General features: G+C 37.5%; 1 protein-coding gene across 1 annotated transcript; it reads right to left on the bottom strand.

Annotated features, from left to right (window-relative positions):
• Window positions 1-8,936: 8,936 nt before the first annotated feature.
• Window positions 8,937-19,908, bottom strand: LOC127664539 (prolactin-5A1-like). The gene is given in 7 exon segments (XM_052156604.1): window positions 8,937-9,122; window positions 9,912-10,046; window positions 10,048-10,104; window positions 10,986-11,093; window positions 17,847-18,028; window positions 18,252-18,316; window positions 19,829-19,908. Coding segments are annotated over 7 exon segments (813 nt in total).
• Between the last annotated feature and the right edge of the window lie 5,112 nt (window positions 19,909-25,020).

Raw genomic sequence — 25,020 nt, forward strand, 5'->3', positions numbered from 1 at the left:
AAAAAGACACAGACTAACTGACTGGATACGTAAACAGGACCCTACATTTTGCTGCTTACAGGAAACACACCTCAGGGTCAAAGACAAACACTACCTTAGAGTAAAAGGCTGGAAGACAATTTTACAAGCAAATGGTCTCAGGAAACAAGCTGGAGTAGCCATTTTAATATCAGATAAAATTGACTTTCAACCCAAAGTCATCAAAAGAGACTCTGAGGGACACTTCTTGCTGGTCAAAGGAAAAATACAACAAGAACTCTCAATCCTGAACATCTATGCTCCAAATGCAAGGGCACCCTCTTTCATAAAAGAAACTATTAAAACTCAGAGCACACATTGCACCTAACACAATAATTGTGGGTGACTTCAACACTGCACTTTCCTCAATGGACCGATCAGGAAAACAGAAACTAAACAAGGACACAATGAAACTAATTGAAGCTTTGGACCAATTAGATTTAACTGATATATATAGAACATTCTATCCTAAAACAAAAGAATATACCTTTTTTCAGCACCTCATGGTACCTTCTCCAAAATCGACCATATAATTGGTCACAAGACAGACCTCAACAAATATAAGAAGATCGAACTAATCCCATGCCTCCTATCTGATCACTATGGAATAAAAGTGGTCTTCAATAGCAACAGAAACAATAGAAAACCCACATACATGTGGAAATTGAACAATACTCTACTCAATGATACCTTGGTCAAGGAAGAAATAAAGAAAGAAATTAAAGACTTTTTAGAACACAATGAAAATGAAAACACAACATACCCAAATCTATGGGACACAATGAAAGCAGTGCTAAGAGGAAAACTCATAGCCCTGAGTGCCTCCAAAAAGAAAGTGGAGAGAGCATACATTACCAACTTAATGACACACCTGAAAGCCCTGGAACAAAAAGAAGCTATTTCACCCAGGAGGAGTAGAAGGCAGGAAATCATCAAACTCAGGGCCGAAGTCAATCAAGTAGAAACAAAGAGAACCATACAAAAAATCAACAAAACCAGGAGCTGGTTCTTTGAGAAAATCAACAAGATAGATAAACCCTTAGCCAGACTGACCAAAGGGCACAGAGAAAGTATCCAAATTAACAAACTTAGAAATGAAAAGGGAGACATAACAACGGAAACTGAGGAAATCCAAAAAATCATCAGATCCTACTACAAGAGCCTGTACTCAACACAACTGGAGAATCTGGAGGAAATGGACAATTTCCTTGACAGATACCAAATACCTAAATTAAATCAGGACCAACTAGACCATCTGAGCAGTCCCATAAATCCTAAAGAAATAGAAGGAGTCATAGAAAGTCTTCCAACCAAAAAAAGCACAGGACCAGATGGTTTCAGTGCAGAATTCTACCAGACCTTCAAAGAAGAGTTAACACCAATACTCTTCAAACTATTCCACAAAATAGAAACAGAAGGAACACTACCCAATTCCTTCTACGAAGCCACAATTACACTGATACCAAAGCCACACAAAGATCCGACAAAGAAAGAGAACTTCAGACCAATCTCCCTTATGAACATCGATGCAAAAATACTCAATAAAATTCTTGCCAACCGAATCCAAGAACACATCAAAACGATCATCCACCATGATCAAGTAGGCTTTATCCCGGGAATGCAGGGTTGGTTCAATATACGGAAATCCATCAATACAATCCACTACATAAACAAACTCAAAGAACAAAACCACATGGTCATTTCATTGGATGCTGAAAAAGCATTTGACAAAATTCAGCATCCTTTCATGCTTAAAGTCTTGGAGAGAACAGGAATTCAAGGCCCATACCTAAACATAGTAAAAGCAATATACAGCAAACCGGTAGCCAGCATCAAACTAAATGGAGAGAAACTTGAAGCAATCCCACTGAAATCAGGGACCAGACAAGGCTGCCCCCTTTCTCCTTATCTTTTCAATATTGTACTTGAGGTACTAGCTCGGGCAATTCGACAACATAAGGAGGTCAAAGGGATGCAAATTGGAAAGGAGGAAGTCAAACTATCATTATTTGCAGACGACATGATAGTCTACCTAAGTGACCCAAAAAACTCCACTAGAGAGCTCCTACAGCTGATAAACAACTTCAGCAAAGTGGCAGGTTATAAAATCAACTCAAGCAAATCAGTGGCTTTCCTATACTCAAAGGATAAGCAGGCTGAGAAAGAAATTAGGGAAATGACCCCCTTAACAATAGCCACAAACAGTATAAAGTATCTTGGGGTGACTCTTACCAAACATGTGAAAGATCTGTATGACAAGAACGTCAAGACTCTGAAGAAGGAAATGGAAGAAGACCTCAAAAAATGGGAAAACCTCCCATGCTCATGGATCGGTAGAATCAATATAGTTAAAATGGCCATTTTGCCTAAAGCACTATACAGATTCAATGCAATACCCATCAAAATCCCAACTCAATTCTTCACAGAGTTAGAAAGAGCAATTATCAAATTCATCTGGAACAACAAAAAATCCAGGATAGCTAAAACTATTCTCAGCAACAAAAGAAAATCTGGGGGAATCAGTATCCCTGACCTCAAGCAATACTACAGAGCAATAGTGTTAAAAACTGCATGGTATTGGTACAGTGACAGGCAGGAGGATCAATGGAACAGGATTGAAGATCCAGAAATGAACCCACACACCTATGGCCACTTGATCCTCGACAAAGAGGCTGAAAACATCCAATGGAAAAAAGATAGCCTTTTCAACAAATGGTGCTGGTTCAACTGGAGGGCAGCATGCAGAAGAATGCGAATTGATCCATCCTTGTCTCCTTGTACTAAGCTCAAATCCAAATGGATCAAGGACCTCCACATAAAGCCAGACACTCTGAAGCTAATAGAAAAGAAACTGGGGAAGACCCTTGAGGACATCGGTACAGGGAGAAAGTTTCTGAACAGAACACCAATAGCGTATGCTCTAAGAGCAAGAATTGACAAATGGGACCTCATAAGGTTACAGAGTTTCTGTAAGGCAAAGGACACCATCAAGAGGACAGATCGGCAACCAACAAATTGGGAAAAGATCTTCACCAATCCTACATCAGATAGAGGGCTAATATCCAATATATATAAAGAACTCAAGAAGTTAGACTCCAGAAAACCGAACAACCCTATTAAAAAGTGGGGTACAGAGTTAAACAAAGAATTCTCACCTGAAGAACTTCGGATGGCGGAGAAACATCTTAAAAAATGCTCAACTTCATTAGTCATTAGGGAAATGCAAATCAAAACAACCCTAAGATTTCATCTTACACCAGTCAGAATGGCTAAGATTAAAAATTCTGGAGACAGCAGGTGTTGGAGAGGGTGCGGAGAAAGAGGAACACTCCTCCACTGCTGGTGGGGTTGCAAATTGGTACAACCACTCTGGAAATCAGTCTGGCGGTTCCTCCGAAAACTGGGCACCTCACTTCCAGAAGATCCTGCTATACCACTCCTGGGCATATACCCAGAGGATTCCCCACCATGTAATAAGGATACATGCTCTACTATGTTCATAGCAGCCCTATTTATAATTGTGAGATGCTGGAAAGAACCCAGGTATCCCTCAACAGAAGAGTGGATGCAAAAAATGTGGTATATCTACACAATGGAGTACTATTCAGCCATTAGAAACAATGAATTCATGAAATTCTTAGGCAAATGGATGGAGCTAGAGAACATCATACTAAGTGAGGTAACCCAGACTCAAAAGGTGAATCATGGTATGCACTCACTAATAAGTGGTTATTAACCTAGAAAACTGGAATACCCAAAACATAATCCACACATCAAAGGAGATACAAGAAGAAAGCAGGAGTGGTCCCTGGTTCTGGAAAGACTCAGTGAAACAGTATTTGGCAAAACCAGAACGGGGAACTGGGAAGGGGTGGGAGGGAGGACAGGGGAAGAGAAGGGGGCTTACGGGACCTTCGGGGAGTGGGGGGGGGCTAGAAAAGGGGAAATAATTTGAAATGTAAATAAATTATATCGAATAAAAAAAATGGGATACAGAGCTAAACAAAGAATTTACACCTGAAGATTTTGGAATGACTGAGAAGCACCTTAAGAAGTTCAACATCATTAGTCATTAGGGAAATGCAAATCAAAACAACCTTGAGATTTCACCTCAAAGCAGTCAGAATGGCTAAGATTAAAAACACAGGAGACAGCAGGTGTTGGAGTGGATTTGGAGAAAGAGGAACACTCCTCCCCAGCTGGTGGGATTGCAAACTGGTACAACCACTCTGGAAATCAGTCTGGCATTTCCTCAGAGAACTGGGCATGACACTTCCGGAGGACCCTGTTATACCACTCTTGGGCATATGCCCAGAGGATTCCTCGGCATGCAATAAGGACACATGCTCCACTATGTTCATAGCAGCCTTATTTATAATAGCCAGAAGCTGGAAAGAATCCAGATATCTCTCAATGGAGGAAAGGATACAGAAAATGTGGTATATTTACATCATGGATTACTACTCAGCCATTAAAAACAATAAATTCATGAAATTTTTGGGCAAATGGTTGGAACTGGAAAATCTCATCCTAAGTGAGGTAACCCAATCACAAAAGAACACACATGGAAGGCAGTCGCCGATAAGTGGATATTAGCCTAGAAGCTCTGAATACCCAAGACACAATTAATATATCAAATGATTCCCAAGAAGGAAGGAGAGGGTCTTGGTCCTGGAAAGACTTGATGCAGCAATGTAGTGTATTACCAGGACAGAGAAGTGGGAGGGAGTTGATTGGGGAATAGGTGGAGGGAAGAGGGCTGATGGGACTTATGCGGAGGGGTGAACTGGGAAAGGGAAATCATTTGGAATATAAACAAAGAACGTAGAAAATAAAAAAAAAAAGACTACACACACACACAAAGAATGGATCAATTTGCATTCTTCTACATGTTGACTGCCAGTTGAATCCGCATCATTCAAAATACTGTCTTTTTTTCCCACTGGATGGTTTCAGCTCCTTTGTCAAAGATGAAATGACCATAAGTGTGTGGGTTCATTCTGGGCCTACAATTCTATTCTATTGATCTACTTGCCTGTCACTGTGTGATATGTATTCTTGACCCTCCCATCTACCTGCCCTCCTCAACCCATCATATATAGTCATGGTCACACATCTATTGCCTGGGCCTAATCTTGCCTCCCCTGACTGGGCTCCAAATGATGCCTCGGTGTCTTCCAGGACCTTATCTACTCATCACATAATGCACAGGATCCTCTAAAATCACATCTGATCTTTTCACCTAACCAGATCTACCCTTACACTCTAGGCTTGGACCAGGGTGCAAATTCTATTCATCAGCACACTCCTTTCTGTCCATCTGACCTCATTTCATTCAAGCTAGTTCTAATTTCTAATTTCAACTTGCCTGTATACTGTCTCATCTGTACCAATCTTATATGTCTATATCAGACCTAGAACTAAGAAAAGAAATTCACATGCTAAGATCTCATGAATGAAATATCAATAATATAAAAGATAAAGCCTGTGTCTTCTAAAAATAACTACTCCTGTAGAAATGCCTGCTGGTGAAAATTAAATGAATCACAGTACATAGAATTTAAAGGAACTGACATAAAGTTTATCAAAGAATTAAAGGAGATTTAAGAATGCACAAATAAATAGCTCAGTGAAATTAAGGGGAAAATCTTAAATTAAGGAGAATAAACACCCAAGGATGCAGAAACAAACACAAACAGAAAACTAATATATCTGAAGAAAACAATTCAGAAATTCAGAATGGAAATCAATAAGGAGTTAGAAACTTTGATGAGGACACAATCAAGTAGAAGGGAGAGAGTATTAGGACTTGCAGACAATGCCAAGTATCTAGATGAAATAAGTAACAAACGTGACAAATTTAAGGGAACATAGGAAAGCTAATATACAAGAAATGTAAGATACTATGAAAAATAAAGAACTTTGAATTCTAGGTGTAGGCAAGAATGAATAATTACCTGTCAATGACAGAGAACAGATATTCAGCTGGATCATAGAGGAAAACTCCCCCAAACTTACAAAATACATCCATATAGATACAAGAAGCACAGAGAACATTAAATCAACAAGAACTGAAAAAAATACCCAAAATGTATCATAGTTAAAATACTAAGTATACATAGTTTACATGAGAAAGAAAGTTTGAAAGCTGAAAGAAAAAACACAAGTAATACATATAGGAAAACTCATCAGAATAACAGCTGGTTTCTCAATGGAAACAGAAAGCCAGAAGAGCCTAGTAAAATGTATTACTAAAGGTCTATGGCAGCCACCCTAGAATTATATACCCAGCAAAACTATGTGCCATAATTGAAAGAGAAAGAAAAACTTTCCATGATAAATCTAACAATATTATAATACAGAAACTAAATCTAAAGAAAACACAAATGAAAAAGCTACATTTATTTATATACAAAGTACCACCTAGAGCACAAAAAACACCAACCATGCTCATCAACATGATGATGACAAAAGATGTGTTGTAGGGACATTGTCTTATCTATTGTAAGGAAACCCCGTTTAACTTCCACATACATATGTATATATGTATGCATGTATGTATGTATGCATGTATGTATGTATATGCATGTATATATATGTATATGTGTGTGTGTGTGTGTTTGTGTAGAGCACAAAAAAACACATGTATGCATATTTGAGGAAGTTTCTACAGTAGTAGTTGTCCATATGGCTTTTTAAAAGACCTTTAGCATTAGGTGACCCTTCCCATATTCCATCACTTACCCTGATATCACATGCTCCTCCCTATTTAATCTGTCTATTCTAGATTCCCTTTATCTCATTGTTAGTACTATCCTCTCTTTCCCTTTCTTTGAAAAAGTTCCTCCCTTTCCTAGTCAATTTAAAGCTATCTAACCTTTGTGGGTATTTGGATTTAAGCACACATGTCTAAAGCTTAAAAACTGACATCAATATATAAGAAGAAACATGCTATATTTGTCTTCCTAGAGAATTATTTTTAGCTCTATACATTTAGCTTCAAATTTCATAATTTTTGTTTTTTATAACAACTGAATATTCCATTGTGTAAATGCAGCATGTTTTCTTAGCATACTATATTTTTACTAGCAACCATCCTTGCATTCCTAAAATGAGGAATAACTTGTCATGCTCTGTTCTAGATCCAATATGTTTTTGAATACTATTTGCAGGTATTTTATTATTTTGTGCCACATGGTCAACAAAAATGTTTATAGTTTTTCTTGTTTTATCATTATATGGCTTTGGTAATAGGGTAATATTGCTTTCATTAGAATGAATTCTATAGTGTTTATTCTCTCTCTGTTTTACAGAATAGAGTGAGAAGCATTTGTTCTCACTGTTCTTTGATTATCTGATAGAATACTGCAGAAAATCCATCTTTTCTGTGTGGAAAAAAAATTTCCTATTGTTTCTTTGAGCAATTATTAAGAATAGATCAGCTGATGGCTAAAATTGAATTCCACAGTGATATTTTAGCATGCATGAGTTCTTTCAGTTAGGTTTAATACCACCAAAGAAGCCTTCTTTTTCTGAAATTGTTTATTTCATTTCAGAAAGTCTATCTAGGCATAAAAATTTATTTTTAGTGCATACTACATAACTGATTACAGATGTCATGGATTTAGAACAGATCCACAGATATTTGAATTTTTTGTCCCTTTGTGGGTAAGGCAACAGGCCCTCATGTCTGTTTTAAATAATTAAATTGTTTTTCATGAAAGTTGACTGTGTTGGTCAGCAGCGTAGACAGCCCCAGATTTACCCTAACTGTAGGTATAAAGAGTCTTGAATATTTAAGGTTTTATCTCCTACCAAAGTTAAAAGGTTTTCAGCTTTCCCTCCTTTGAGGAGTCAAGCAACACTAATTTTTTTCCTTTTTGAAACATGGTGGTGCAAATGTCGAGTATTGTCTTGTTTCACTATTTAGTCTGCAGCAATTCTTTTTTTTTTTTTTTTCGTCTGTTATTTTAATTGTTGGATGGAATGATATGTATTTGTCTTTCCTATTCCAGTAGGAGTTTTCTTTATCATTTTTCTTTTTATGTTATTTGACGAAAGAAACTATAATATTTGCATTTTGTCACTTTTCTGTGAAAAATAGTTCATGGTCAATGGCTGGCTTTCATAAAATATTTGGGATTTCAGTTTATTTTGTAGGATCAAAGCCTTAATTGTAATAACATACTAACTTATTGTGATTCTAAGTGAAATTGAATCATCTTAAGAAAAACTCATTTTTTGGTAACAAATTTGAACACGTTTAATTTTTTATTTTTCAGTGAACAAAAGCAATGATGAAAAATTAAGTCTGTTAGACATTGACATTTGTAAAGTATCAGTGAAGTAAGCCAGACTCAGAGAGACAAACACTGCATCTTATCTCCCATCTATGCTACTTAGCTTCAAATTTCAGAAGTGAGTTTATTACCTGGAACAACTACATAAATCTGGAAAGAGCAAAGAGGCCATGGTGGGAGGGGGAGGAGTACTAGAGAGGAAATATCAGTGTATAGGTGACATGAAGAGAGAAATGGAAAAAATAGTTATCCATTATTATGTGGTCAACCCTAAAATTATACATAAAAACAACAATTAAGGAAGGCTATATTTATATATTTATTCATTTATTTATGCATATATGTATCAATAATACATTATATGTATGTAAAATTATAATAAAATAAAAAGAATCAATTTATTTTATAGAGAATAGAGTGAGACAGGCAACAAACAGTGGCTAAGAAGTGTTAGTGGGAATGACGAGTGATGTTATCATATTTAATTAAACAAAACTTTTAAAAAGAAGTAACCCTTTACATTTAATCACACATTTGAATACTATAAACTTAAAGAATCTTTTTAGGATTGGATCAGTATGGATTGCCCTAGAAACAGATAGGAAGGATGAGAGCTTTTCAATTATTAGGGACAATTTGGTTGCTCAGGATATTGATGAAATCAGAAACCCTCTGTGCATCATTGGACAAGCAGAAGAACAAACTATGCAAACCAAAAAGTTGACTTCTTCTTTTTGATTGCTGTACATAAGGCTCTCCTGACCAGGCAGGGTAGTCCACATTTTCCTTAAGTTCAGGATGAACCTATTCAGTAAATGAAAGTCAGCCAGTTATTATTTATATTTTTTATATTTATTGAACCTCATCACTTGATAATTTTGAATAATGTTTTGAAAAGTATTATGAACGTAAATCTTAAGGAAAAACACGTATGTTGTTCATGTATGTTGACTAAGGTACTACCAATCTGTTAGTTATCTAAAAACTAGACAGAAAAACTATGTCTATATTTTTGTAATAGCTTTGATCCAAGATGAAATATATCATTCTAGGAGTAGACAGAATTACTACTTGATTATGGACATGGTTTTGACTAAGAGACAATGGAGAATCTATATTCTTCTTGTGAGGATACTTTCATGTTCTCTGTGTAATCCATAATGTGCCATTTGTAGTTTATTACTTTTCTTAATTGACAATTTTGCATTCTTTTCTTTCAACAATATTTGTTTTTCATAAATTATGGACACAAAGCTACAGAACTGGTGAGGATTGCACCTGATGGGTTAAAATTCTTCTAATGTATGGATGATTGTGCTGAAATAGTCGGGATACTTTGACTCTGCCCAGGAAAGGCATTGTCCATGTTATTTCTAGGAATCATTAATATATCAGGGGAGCTCTGTGTTGTGGGGTGCTGAGTGAAACACTTTTGAGATACCACAAACCTTATTGTCCTTAGACTGTTTATCATATTATCTGGCTAAATTTCACTCTGGCATGCAGAGAATCAGTCCCAAATTTAGTTTTCATTATAGATGTTACATCTTTCATAAAGAACAAAAGCTGTAAGGTTTAAAAGAGACAACTTACCTGACTGAGTATAGTCTTAATGTCCTGTAGACATTTTGTGAGGTTTTTGATTTGCCTATCAATCAATTTAACTTTTGATATGATAGTATAAGGAGTGCCATCAAGATCAGCCATGTTGTTTTCTACATTCTTTCTACGGAAGATTTTTCCATGCAGCCCGCATTCTGATTATCACATTCAGAAGCACCAGAGGCTAAGCAAATAGGATTGAGCATCACATTAATATAAGGGTACAACTGGGAGTTGAATTGTATGTGATAACTAGTTCGGTATTATGGCTTGTGAAGTTTTTGATGATTGATTGAAGCAATACTGAGTCAGCGCTTTGTGAAGTGTCTAGCTATGGCGCAGCACCCAGCAGGCACTTTCTCTTCCTTCACCTTTTCTTATACGTTACAATTGTTATGTGCCTAGCAGATATACAAAGTGCTGGGCTAGCAAATCATGATGGAGAACAGATTATATGTGTGTCATGTGCACATATATTATCATAATTACTTAGAATCATGCTGAGATTGGTTATGAGCAGGACATCAAATGAGTAGCCTATATATAATAAAAAACACACCAGTACTGCCTACCTATACCCCATGAAACATGAATAGTATTTTACTGGACCTGCGTGTTAAGACCCTAGAGAATGATTTCAGGTAAGAGTGAAGAAGTAGGCAGAAGAGCAGAAGTACAAGTGATATCTTCCTTGTCAAGAAAAGTTGATGTCATGGTTGGTTGCATACAAAGCTTCCCATGGAAGTACTTTAGAAATAGCAAAATCAGAACTCTAGTTCTTTTTATAAAAAATAAAAATCCTGCATGGGAGAATAAATTTAACTGTGAAAATCCAATTCAATTCAAAGTCTCTTCCATAATAAAAGTTTCAATCCTAATGACAAAGCTGTTATTAAAATAGGGAATGTTTTATGACCAATTCATGGCTGTGCTTCAAAGTTACTCTTTTATTTTACAAGTATTTTATTAGCTATATGGTATGCCAGTCTTGGGTTGCTTGTTCTTTCTGAACATTCCTGAAGGCTTGGTGACTGTGTCTTGAGAATATCTGTTATCAGGACTTACCTGCATTCTTTCTGCCTTCCTTTTGTTGTTTGGGATAGAATGGGATGAAGTGTGACAGGTCATGGTGGGCCTGTTCTGGAATTTCTGGTGTGCATCATACTCTGTATCCTGAAAATTTAAGAAAAAAATCAGTTGGAGTTTTGAAACTGACCAAATGAACTCATGAGCAGACTGTTAATTATTAATGTATTTTCTATAGGTGCTTAAAATATTTCTTTTCCATTTTTTCCATTTTTTTTTGTAGAATTTCACCCATGAGTACTGTTTTTACAAGATGATCATCCTAAACTCTCCTCCCTGCAAATCTTCCTAGATTCCCCACTCCCTCTCAACTTTATGATTTCATTTTTCACCAACATGGTCCTTTCCATGAGTTTATTTGACATTTGATGAAGACGAACACACACACACACACACACACACACACACACACACACACTTACAATTAAATAATGGAGAGATATTCAAGGCTTCAATAAGCTTCTATTTTTCAACATTTCGTAAAATAAATCCCATAATTGTCATTAATTTATTTTCTTGAAAAAATATTAAGATATACCTTGAATAAATGCAATTCACATATGTAACAAGGGATGGAGAACATGAGCACCCTGAGGCATGTGCAATGAGTGAGTCCTCTTTGGATAGTTCAGCACACTCTATGGAAGGAGCTATATGATTTTCTTGTTTTTTCTTTTTTTCTTTTTTTTTTAAATTTTTTTATTCGATATAATTTATTTACATTTCAAATGATTTCCCCTTTTCTAGCCCCCCACTCCCCAAAAGTCCCGTAAGCCCCCTGCTCTTCCCCTGTCCTCCCACCCACCCCCTCCCACTTCCCCGTTCTGGTTTTGCCAAATACTGCTTCACTGAGTCTTTCCAGAACCAGGGGACACTCCTCCTTTCTTCTTGTACCTCATTTGATGTGTGGATTATGTTTTGGGCATTCCAGTTTTCTAGGTTAATATCCACTTATTAGTGAGTGCATACCATGATTCACCTTTTGAGTCTGGGTTACCTCACTTAGTATGATGTTCTCTAGCTCCATCCATTTGCCTAAGAATTTCATGAATTCATTGTTTCTAATGGCTGAATAGTACTACATTGTATAGATATACCACAATTTTTTGCATCCACTCTTCTGTTGAGGGATACCTGGGTTTTTTCCAGCATCTGGCAATTATAAATAGGGCTGTTATGAACATAGTAGAGCATGTATCCTTATTACATGGTGGGGAATCCTCTGGGTATATGCCAAGGAGTGGTATAGCAGGATCTTCTGGAAGTGAGGTGCCCAGTTTTTGGAGGAACCGCCAGACTGATTTCCAGAGTGGTTGTACCAATTTGCAACCCCACCAGCAGTGGAGGAGTGTTCCTCTTTCTCCACACCATCCCCAACACCTGCTGTCTCCTGAATTTTTAATTTTAGCCATTCTGACTGGTGTAAGATGAAATCTCAGGGTTGTTTTGATTTGCATTTCCCTAATGACTAATGAAGTTGAACAGTTTTTAAGATGCTTCTCCGCCATCCGAAGTTCTTCAGGTGAGAATTCTTTAACTCTGCACCCCATTTTTAATAGGGTTGTTTGGTTTTCTGGAGTCTAACTTCTTGAGTTCTTTATATATATTGGATATTAGCCCTCTATCTGATGTAGGATTGGTGAAGATCTTTTCCCAATTTGTTGGTTGCCGATTTGTCCTCTTGATGGTGTCCTTTGCCTTACAGAAACTTTGTAATTTTATGAGGTCCCATTTGTCAATTCTTGCTCTTAGAGCATATGCTATTGGTGTTCTGTTCAGAAACTTTCTCCCTGTACCAATGTCCTCAAGGATCTTCCCCAGTTTCTTTTCTATTAGCTTCAGAGTGTCTGGCTTTATGTGGAGGTCCTTGATCCATTTGGATTTGAGCTTAGTACAAGGAGACAAGGATGGATCAATTCCCATTCTTCTGCATGTTGACCTCCAGTTGAACCAGCACCATTTGTTGAAAAGGCTATCTTTTTTCCATTGGATGTTTTCAGCCTCTTTGTCGAGGATCAAGTGGCCATAGGTGTGTGGGTTCATTTCTGGGTCTTCAATCCTGTTCCATTGATCCTCCTGCCTGTCACTGTACCAATACCATGCAGTTTTTAACACACAAACAAATATAAGTATGTAAATGTAAATATAATGCCATAATTCCATTTAGTGCTGCTCATATGTCCATATGTTCGTAGATAATGACTTAGGATTGGACAATATATTGAGAGGCATTTCCCTGAAGAATACTGGTTCTCAGTCTATTTGAGGTGATTAATTGCTTGTAATTCTTCCTGTATTGGTAGGGAATTTGTGAAATTTCTCCTATCCATTGAGTTAAGATATCAAGTGTACATTGTCAAAAGGACAAAACAGCAACCAACAAATTGGGAAAAGATCTTTACCAACACTACATCCGACAGAGGGCTTATATCCAACATATACAAAGAACTCAAGAAGGTAGACTCCAGAGAGCCAAATAATCCCCTTAAAAATGGGGTACAGAGCTAAACAAACAATTTTCACCTGAGGAATATCGAATGGCTGAGAAGCACCTAAAGAAATGTTCAACATCCTTAGTCATCAGGGAAATGCAAATCAAAACAAAACTGAGATTTCACCTCACACCAGTCAGAATGGCTAAGATCAAAAACTCAGGAGAAAACATGTACTGGCAAGGATGTGGAGAAAGAGGAACACTCCTCCACTGCTGGTGAGGTTGCAAGCTGGTACTAACACTCTGGAACTCAGTCTGGCAGTTCCTCAGAACCTGGGAATGATACTTCCAGGATATCCCACTATACCACTCATAGGTATAGTGGGCATATACCCAGAGGATTCCCCAGCATGTAATAAGGATACATGCTCCACTATGTTCATAGCATCCCTATTTATAATAGCCAGAAGCTGGAAAGAACCCAGATGTCCCTCAATGGAGGAATGGATACAGAAAATGTAGTATATATACACAATAGCGTACTATTCAGCCATTAGAAACAATGAATTCTTTATATATATTGGATATTAGCCCTCTATCTGATGTAGGATTGGTGAAGATCTTTTCCCAATTTGTTGGTTGCCGATCTGTCCTCTTGATGGTGTCCTTTGCCTTACAGAAACTCTGTAACCTTATGAGGTCCCATTTGTCAATTCTTGCTCTTAGAGCATACGCTATTGGTGTTCTGTTCAGAAACTTTCTCCCTGTACCGATGTCCTCAAGGGTCTTCCCCAGTTTCTTTTCTATTAGCTTCAGAGTGTCTGGCTTTATGTGGAGGTCCTTGATCCATTTGGATTTGAGCTTAGTACAAGGAGACAAGGATGGATCAATTCACATTCTTCTGCATGCTGACCTAGACTCCAGAAAACCGAACAACCCTATTAAAAATGGGGGTACAGAGTTAAACAAAGAATTCTCACCTGAAGAACTTCGGATGGCGGAGAAGCATCTTAAAAAATGCTCAACTTCATTAGTCATTAGGGAAATGCAAATCAAAACAACCCTAAGATTTCATCTTACACCAGTCAGAATGGCTAAGATTAAAAATTCAGGAGACAGCAGGTGTTGGAGAGGGTGCGGAGAAAGAGGAACACTCCTCCACTGCTGGTGGGGTTGCAAATTGGTACAACCACTCTGGAAATCAGTCTGGCGGTTCCTCCGAAAACTGGGCACCTCACTTCCAGAAGATCCTGCTATACCACTCCTTGGCATATACCCAGAGGATTCCCCACCATGTAATAAGGATACATGCTCTACTATGTTCATAGCAGCCCTATTTATAATTGCCAGATGCTGGAAAGAACCCAGGTATCCCTCAACGGAAGAGTGGATACAAAAAATGTGGTATATCTACACAATGGAGTACTATTCAGCCATTAGAAACAATGAATTCATGAAATTCTTAGGCAAATGGATGGAGCTAGAGAACATCATACTAAGTGAGGTAACCCAGACTCAAAAGGTGAATCATGGTATGCACTCACTAATAAGTGGTTATTAACCTAGAAAACTGGAATACCCAAAACATAATCCACACATCAAATGAGATACAAGAAGAAAGCAGGAGTGGTCCCTGGTTCTGGAAAGACTCAGTGAAACAGTATTTGGCAAAACCAGAACGGGGAACTGGGAAGGGGTGGAAGGGAGTACAGAGGAAGAGAAGGGGGCTTACGGGACTTTCGGGGAGTGGGGGGGCTAGAAAAGGGGAAATCATTTGAAATGTAAATAAATTATATCGAATAAAAAATGTAAAAAAAAAAGAAACAATGAATTCATGAAATTCTTAGACAAATGGATGGAACTGGAGAACATCATCCTAATTGAGGTAACACAGTCTCAAAAGAACACTCATGGTATGCACTCACTGATAAATGGATATTAGCGTAGAAGCTTGGAATACCCAAGACACAATGCACATATCAAATGATGCCCAAGAAGAAGGAAGAAGTGGCCCCTGGTTCTGGAAAAGCTCAGTGCAGCAGTGTCAGGGAATACCAGGACAGGGAAGTTGGAAGGGGTGGATTGGGGAACAGGGGGAGGGAAGAGGGCTTTGGGACTTTTGGGGACGGGGGATCCAGGAAAGGGAAACTCACTTGAAATGTAAGTAAAGAATATATTGTATAAAAAAGAAATTAAAAAAGAAACCCTTCATATATTTACTTCTTTTTATTGGAGATGTAAATCTTAATTTCATGTTTAAACTTTTAACTTTTCATCTCTTTACAACTTTACTGTTCTGATTTCTCTCATTAAAAGTTACTATTTACATAGGTGGCACTAAAACATCAAATTTACAAAATACTATTTTAATGATTATCTTTCTCTAGGATTAGAGTCCAGTACCTAATAATATATGCCTTCAAACCCATGATTTCTGTTGAAGCAAACCGATGTACTTTAAATACATATTATAAAATTATATTTTTACTTTCTATTAGCACTGGGTCTATATACCTTGAATATATCAAATTCATGAAGATTTAAGAATGTAACTGTGTTGATTGCAATAGTATCAAAATATATCTTAGGAAATACTTCACAATGAAAAATTTAAAGTATGAAATATCATTTAATATTTACATATTAATCAATATCTAAATATTGTATGTTTCTATATATTATTTACCACACTTATTATTAAAATTTATTAATCAGATAAATTGTTAGTGCTTCATCAATTTTAAAGGACCTTAAGATTAAAGGTTGCCAACCAGAAAGGAAGGATAAAAATTTCAAAACAGCAACTACAGAGGACAATATTAATACATGTTTACTGCACACGTGGTGCCTTGTGCTGATACTCATTGATGCTGCAGATCTCATCTGTTTTTTGACTCCTAGACTGACATAAACTGGATATGATCCAGCCCTCAAAGTACATTTTATAGGGAGAGAAAGCCTGTTTATGTTCCTAACCCAGTTCTTACCTTGTAATGGTAAACTCGTGTCCTCAAATTCTTTAAACAATGGCTCCTAGATCTGGGGGTTTTGAAATTGTTTCAGTCATACTAATTCTTTTCAGTGTAAGAGATTCATCCAACTTGATTCTCCTTTATTGGATATATTCAGTGAGCTAAGTGAAGAATGCCAGTGGAGACTACCCTGATCACCCAAGAACAGAATCTTAGTGCTCTTTTAATTCATTTCTTTTAGGGCATTCTATCAAGAGTAGAAAGTTAAGGGGGAGGGAAAAAGGGGGCACAGGATTAGGTGTAGGAAGAGACAGGAGAAAAGTTCAGAGGTTGAGGAGAATGAATAGAAATATGCAGCAGTGGGGTGGGGAACCTCTAGAAAGTCCCAGATGCCAGGGAAGCAAGAGATTCCCAGGACTCAATGGGGATGACATTAGCCAAAATACCCAACAGAGGGGAAGGAAAACCTGAAGAGACCACCTCCAGTAGATAGGCATAGCCAGTAGTTGAGGGCATGGGGCCACCCATTCATCTCAAAATTTTTAACCTAAATTGTTCCTGTCTAAAGGAAATGTAGGGACAAAAATGGAGCAGAGACTGAAGGAAAGGCCATTCAGAGATGATCCCCAGCTTGGAATCTGTCCCACCTGCAGACACTAAACCCCAGCACTATTGCTGATGCCAAGAAGTGCTCACAGATAGGAGCCTAGCATGTCTGCCCTCTGAGAGGCTTTGCTGGTATCTGACTAAGACAGATGCAAATACAGCCAATCATCCTAGAACTGACCCCAGGGGAAGGGAATGCACAAGGAAGAATTAGGGGAAGGACTGAAGGAGATTGCAATCATATAGGAAGAAGAACAATATCAACTAACAGGACCCCTCCCAGAGCTCCCAGGGAAAAAAACACCAACCAAAGAGGATATATGGATGGTTCCATGATTATAGCTGCATATGTAGCAGAGGATTGCCTTATCTGGCAACAATGGGAGGGGATGCCCTTGGTTCTGTGGAGGCTTGTTGCCCCAGCATAGGGGAATGCTAAGGGGTGAGGCAGGAGTGAGTGGGTGTCTGTGTGGGTAGAGGAGCACTACCTTAGAGGCAAAGGGGAGGTGGGATGGGAGCAGGAATTTGCGGAGGGGAGACTGGGAAAGGGGACATTTGAAATGTAAAATAAAATATTTAATAAAAACATATTAAAGAAAATCTCTTAAAATGGCATTCAAAGTTATTTTAAAAATACTTTTTTTTTCAAAAATGTAGTGAGTTTATCAACTTTTCTTTTCATGTTCTCTGGTCTTTGCTTTCTTGAGCATTTGAATATGTATTATTTGGATTTTGATTCATGAGGTCTTGCTATTTAAGTTGTAGTGCACCCAGTTATTGACATAGGAAACTTTTTGTGGAGAAGCCAGGTGTTAATGGGGTACGTACAAATTCATTTAATGTTTCTGAAGAGAGATTTTTGAAGTTCTCAGATATGGTGCTTGTCATATTAAAAATGTCATTGAGGACCTCCTGGCAACCTCCATCTTTCATCATACATCTGGCCACAGAGGCCACATTCTCCCACAGAAGCAAGTTTGAGAGCTGCAACAGCAGCAGACGTGCCCCTGCTGTAAGGAAAGAAATCACAGAGACAAACTATTCATGTGAAGTCACAAGAGTTATGCTGTGGAGTGAAACCTTGTTTAGCCACAGTGTCCTCTGTTACAGCTTTGTTTATCTGAGCTGGGGTGAGAAAAAAAAAGTGCCTTCCGCTATAGAAATTTAGTCAACAATATCCATTAAATGGTATGATATGAGGGGTCCTAGTACCTCTGCTATGACATCACCCACCTTTCAAATTTGTGACAATGATATGTGCTAGCTTTATTGTCAATGTGCTTTTGGCAGACATAAACCTAAAACACATCAGTCAGTAGTTTGTCAGTTCAAGAGGGAGGAAACATCAACTGCCATTATAAAAAGGAAATTTATACTTCAATGATACTACTACAGAGTGTTTCTTTATAATTAAATGTGAGCCTTGGACTGGGGAGTTGTCTTCATGGTTAAAATGCTTGGCAAGAAAGTGTGAAGGCTGGAATTTGAATTCTGGGACTCTGATATTTCAGTTCCACTATAATTGTAAGTCCACAGGTGGAGACCTGGACTCCACATCACAAGCTTGCCAGCATGAGTAATCATAATGGTAATCTTTGCATTTCATTAAGAGACCCTGCCTCTCTGCATTTGGTCAAAGAATTATGGGTTGTGATTTTCTGTGTATCAAAACTTTCATCCTCCATAGCACATATACATAAAAAGGAGCACCCATAAATGTGCATACACTACACACAATCCATGAAAATAAAAAGAGGAAATAATTTGCAAGCCTTTAGAAAAACTAAATTTTGCAGAGACTTTTATAAATGTAACTTAAAATGTCCAAAATTAAATTGAGAATTGTGAAAATATTTATGTGCAGGAAATAAATACCTACACTCAAATGGCCAAATAATTAAATGTGTAATGTACAAGTAAATTAAACAATATATTAAATGCAATATTTAATTAAGTAAAATAATAGTTTCAGAATTTATAGTGCTTCATTTTTTGAAGACATGGTACTCCCTGAGTTTATTTGTCATTTGATGAACACACACACACACACACACACACACACACACACACACACCTTCAATTAATTAAAGGAGAAATATATAGGGTTTAAATAAGCTACTTTTATGCTTTCTTAAATACATACTTTAATACTCATAAATTCATTTTCTTAAAAACATTACCAAGAATATAAAGGTAAGTAGCTAGCTCTTGTAGCTCACAATTTTCTTTACAAATTTATTAGGATTAAACGAAATTCTCAAAGCCCTACAAGATACACATCTGTTAGTGCTGTCTGTCTTAGCTGAGTATTGGAGATTTAATCAGGTTGACTGAAGTCAGGCAGTTCATGGTGCCTTGAAACCTAAAAGTGTTAACTGCATGATATAGGAGTTGTAATAAATGAGACCGAGAGGTGACAGGGGTCTCATCCCAGCAACAGTTCTTAGCGTCAGCAGCATAGCCTTTTACAGATAGGCCATTCCTTGCTCTGGAGTTGTCCTGTGGATTGGATGCTGTGTAGACATATCTCTAGTTTCTACACATTAGAACTCAGTAATGTGTCTACCTTTTCTTGTCACTCTCATCAAGAAAACACACTTTCTGCAGTTGTCATATATCTCTGAAACAAGGAAACTTAGCCATTTTGAGAACTACTATTCTAAATATTCTGCAGAGTTCCCTTATGCAAGCAAAGATTAGAGTGTTGTAAGCACTACTTGACAGCAGAGAATGTGTTCTGTACAAATGTCTATTGCTACCAAATTATGCATTAATTACGCATTAAGGAGCCCAAGTAAGGGAATACTTACAGGGGTGTGATTGAATCGTAGACAGCGGCATCTCTCAAAAATCCCACCACAGTGTGGGTACCAACTGAGGAAAGCTGCATCACTAGAATCCTGCCTTCAGTTAACTTCCCACCACCTATATAGCTCTCCAGACCTCCCCCAAAGCTATGCAAAGATGGTCTGCAGGAGGAAAGACGATGTACATTCCTAGATGAGGGCCTTGTGACCCCTCAGGGAATGTTAACTGCCCCATCACCATTATTGTAGTTGTAGATATGCCTTTTCCTAATTTGTACACCATGACTAGCTTCCTTGAGGTTACATATTACAATAGTCCCATCTACTTCCTGATGTCTGATGTTCATGTCACAGCGAGAGGAATGCAGCCATTTCATAACAGTTCATTCTTTCCCCCAGGCACTCATGTTAATCTGTTTGCTCTTGGCAAAACTACTTGAACCATTAATGGTTTGTACATTTTTAAGTTCTTATATGGCCATAAGGCATCCATACATAGTGACAATCATGTATTTATTTAAACACAGTAATAATCATTTATTCTCAGCATTTTAATTGATATTAATCTTTACCAGCAATCACCAACCATTATTAAGTTTATCTTTGCTACTTACACTGATAATAGTAATCTACCTAACAGACTCAAAATCACTTTAAGAAGAGTGGTAAACACACCATATCTATTTATTAAAAGAACACTAAAAATACCTTTACAGTACCTAGGTCTACACTAGCCACAGATTTGTAGCACAACTAGGGTTCTCTGTACTGACTGAGATTGAATTCTGGCACAAGGGCGATTGTTGTAACTATACATGTTGTGCCTTGGACTGGTAAGTACATTGTGCCTAGTTTCAGAATTGTGTTAACATGCAGCTGACTAGATCATCTATTGGCCCTAATATTCAGTGTAATATATTAAGCACTATCAGTTTAGCAGGCTCTGGTCAGCAAGCAATTCTTGGTATCAGCAGTAGTGACTGGGTTTGGTATTTGCAGATGGGATGGATCCATATGTGGGGCAGGCTATGAATGGCTGTTCCTTCAATCTCTGCTCCACTCTTTGTCCCTGCAGTTCCTTTAGACAGGAGCAATTATGGGTTAACATTTTTGAGAAGGGTGGGTGGCCCCATCCCTCAACCAGGGACTGTGTCTCTGGATATAGACCTCTGGATATGGTCTTTGCAGGTTGTATTTCTCCTTTGTTGGACATATTTCAGCTGATGTCATACCCATTTGGTCATGGGAGCCTGTTGCTTTCCTGGCATCTGGGACTTTCTAGTGGCTCCCCCCCAGTTCTCCATCTGCAAAAGCTGCACACCTACATTCAATTACTTGACCCTCTGTACTTCTCTTCTGTTTCCTCCCACACCAGGTCCTGACCCCCTTTTTCCTCCCACTCAATTTTTCCTCCCTGTGCCTTCCATGATTATTTTGATTCCCCTTCTAAGTAGGACTGAAGCATCCACATTTTGGACTTCCTACTTCTTGAGCTTCATATAGTCTTTGAATTGTATCATGGGTATTCCAAGATTTTTGCCCAATATCCACTTATCAGTGCGTACATACCATGTGTGTTCTTTTGTAATTGGGTTACTTCACTCATGGTGATATTTTCTGGTTCCATTCAATTTGTCTCCTGAATATCACAAAGTCATTTTTTTAAATAGCTGAGTAGTACTCCATTGTGTAAAGGTACCACATTTTCTGTATCCATTCCTCTAGTGAGGTACATCTGCATTAGTTCCAGATTCTGACTATTATAAATAATGCTGCTATGAACATAATGGAGCATGTGTCCTTGTTATATGTTCAGGGTTTGTTGGTTATATGCCCAGGTGTGGTATAGCTGGGTCTTCAGGTAGTACTATGTCCAATTTTCTGAGGAACTGCCAGACTGATTTCCAGAGTGGTTGTACCAGCTTGCAATCCTACCAGCCATGGAGGACTGTCCTTTTTTTCTCCACATACTCAACAGCATCTGCTATCACCAGAGTTTTTGATCTTAGCCATTCTGACTAGTGTGAGGTAGAATTTCAGGGTCATTTTGATTTACATTTTTTCTGATGACTAATGATGTTGAATACTTTTTAAAGTGCTTCTCGGCCATTCAATATTCCTCAGTAATGAATTCTTTGTTTAGCTCTGTTCCCCACTTTTGGTAGGGTTATTTGGCTCTCTGGACTCTAATTTCTTTTTATGTATTAGATATTAACACAATATTGGCTCTAGGGTTAGAAAAATCTTTTCTCAGTCTGTAGGTTTCTACTTTGTCCTGTTGACAGCATCCTTTACCTTACAGAAGCTTTTCAACTTTATGAGATCACTTTTGTCTATAGTTAATATTAAAGCCTGAGCCATTAGTGTTCTGTTCATGAAATTTGTCCTGTGCCTATGTGTTTGAGGCTCTTTCCCATTTTATCTTCTATTAGATTCAATGTTCCTGTTGTTTTATAGAAGTCATTGATCTACTTGGACTTGAGTTTTGTACAAGGAGATAAGAATGGATCAATTTGCTATGAACATAGTGGAGCATATATCCTTATTACATGCTGGGGAATCCTCTTGGTATATGCCCAGGATGGTATAGCAGGATCTCCCGGAAGTGATGTGTCCAGTTTTCTGAGGAACTGCCAGACTGATTTCCAGAGTGGTTGTACCAATTTGCAACCTCACCAGCAGTGGAGGAGTGTTCTACTTTCTACACATCCTCACCAACACCTGTTGTCTCCTGAATTTTTAATCTTAGCCATTCTGACTAGTATAAGGTGAAATCTCAGGGTTGTTTTGATTTTCATTTCCAACAGCCCTATTTATAATAGCCAGAAGCTTGAAAGAACCCAGGTATCCCTCAACAGAAGAATGGATGCAAAAAATGTATATATATATATACCATGGAGTACTATTCAGCCATTAGAAACAATGAATTCATGAAATTCTTAGGCAAATGGATGGAGCTGGAGAACATCATACTAAGTGAGGTAACCGAGTCTCAAAAGATCAATCATGGTATGCACTCACTATTAAGTGTATATTAACCTAGAAAACTGGAATACCCAAAACCTAATCCACACATCAAATGAGGTATAAGAAGAATGGAGGAGTGGCCCCTTGTTCTGGAAAGACTCAGTGTAGCAGTATAGGGCAAAACCAGAACAGGGAAGTGGGAAGGTGTAAGTGGGAGAACAGGGGGCTTATGGGACATTCGGGGAGTGGAGTGCCAGAAAAGGGGAAATCATTTGAAATGTAAATAAAAAATATATCGAATAAAAAAAAAAAAGAATGGATCAATTTGCATTCTTCTACATACTGACTTCCTCTTGAGCCAGAACATTTGTTGAAGTTTGCTCATTTGTCAAAGATCAGGTGGCCATAGGTGTGTGGGATTACTTCTGGGTCTTCAATTCTCTTCCATTGATCTTTACCAATACCATGTAGTTTCGGTATTTGTATCTATACCAATGCCATGTAGGTTTTAATTGCTATTGCTCTGTAGTAGAGCTTGAGTTCAGTGATGGAGATTCCCCCAGAAGTTCTCTTAGTGTTGAGAATAGTTTTGTTATGCTTGTTACTTTTTTTAAAATTTTTTTATTTCAGATGAATCTGTGAACTATTCTTTCTATCTCTGTGAAGATTTGAGTTGGAATTTTGATGGAGATTACATTGAATCTATAGATTGCTTTTGGTAAGATGACCATTTTTATTATAATAATCCTTCTCATCCATGAGCAATGGAGATCTTTCTACCTTCTGAGGTCTTAGATTTCTTTCTTCAGAGACTTGAAGTTCTTGTCATACAGATCTTTTGCTTGCTTGGTTATGGTCACACCAAGATATTCTATATTATTTGTGACTATTGTGAATTGTGTCATTTCCCTAATTTTTTCAGCATGTTTATTCTTTGAGTAGAGAAAGGCTACTGATTTGAGTTAATTTTATATCCAACCACTTTGCTGAAGTTGTTTATCAGTGGTAGGAGTTCTCTGCTGGAAATTTGCAGTCACATAAGTATACTATCATATCATTTGCAAATAGTGCTATGTTCATTGACTTCTTCCTTTCTAATTTGTATCATTTTGACCTCCTTTTGTTGTATAGTTGTTCAAGTAAAATATTGAGCAGAGAGTGGGCAGCCTTGTCTAGTCCCTGATTTTAGTGGGATTGATTCAACTTTCTCTCCATTTAGTTTGATATTGACTATTGGTTTGCTGTATATTGCTTTTATTATGTTTAAATATGGTCCTTGAAGTCCTGATATTTCCAGGACTTTTAACATGGTTTTCTATTGTATTTTGTCAAATGTGTTTTTAGCATCTAATGAGATGATCATGTGGCTTTTTTTTCTTTGAGCTTGTTTATATAGTCGATTATGTTGATAGATTTCTATAAATTGAACCATCCCCTCATCCTTGGGATGAAGCTTACTTGGTCACAATGAATAGCCATTTTGATAAGTTCTTGGGTTTGGTTTGCAAGAATTTTATTGTGTATTTTTGCATCAATATTCACACGTTCCCTTTCTTTGTTGGGTCTTTGTGTGGTTTACGTATCCATGTAACTGTGGCTTCAAAGAATCTGTTGGATAGTGTTCCTTCTGTTTCTATTTTATGGAATAGTTTGAGAAGTATTGGTATTAGGTCCTCATTAAAGGTCTTGATAGAATTCTGTACTAAAACCATCTGGTCCTGGGATTTTTTGTTTGTGAGACTTTTAATGACTGCTTCTATTTCTTTAGGTATTGAATGATTATTTAGATGGTTTATCTGATCCTGATTTAACTTTGATACCTGCTATCTGCTAGAAAATGGTCCATTTCATCTAGATTTTTCAGTTTTGTTGAGCAAAGGCTTTTGTAGTAGGATCTGATGATTTTTTGAGTATCTGTTTTCTGTTGTTATATTTCCATTTTCTTTTCTGAGTTTGTTCATTTGGATACTGTCTCTGTGTCCTCTAATTAATCTGGCTAAGGGTTTATCTATCTTGCTGAATTTTTCAAAGAACCATCCCTTGGTTTCACTGATTCTTTTTATAGTTCTTTTTGTTTCTACTTGGTTAATGTCAGCCCTGAATTTGATTATTTCCTGCTTTCTATTCCTCTTTGATGTATTTGCTTCTTTTTGTTATGGAGTTTTCAGATGTACTGTTAATCTAGTGTATGCTCTCTCCAATTTCTTTTTGGAAACACTCAGAGTTAT

Source organism: Apodemus sylvaticus, chromosome 14 (genome assembly GCF_947179515.1).
Source record: "Apodemus sylvaticus chromosome 14, mApoSyl1.1, whole genome shotgun sequence".
NCBI lineage: Eukaryota > Metazoa > Chordata > Mammalia > Rodentia > Muridae > Apodemus > Apodemus sylvaticus.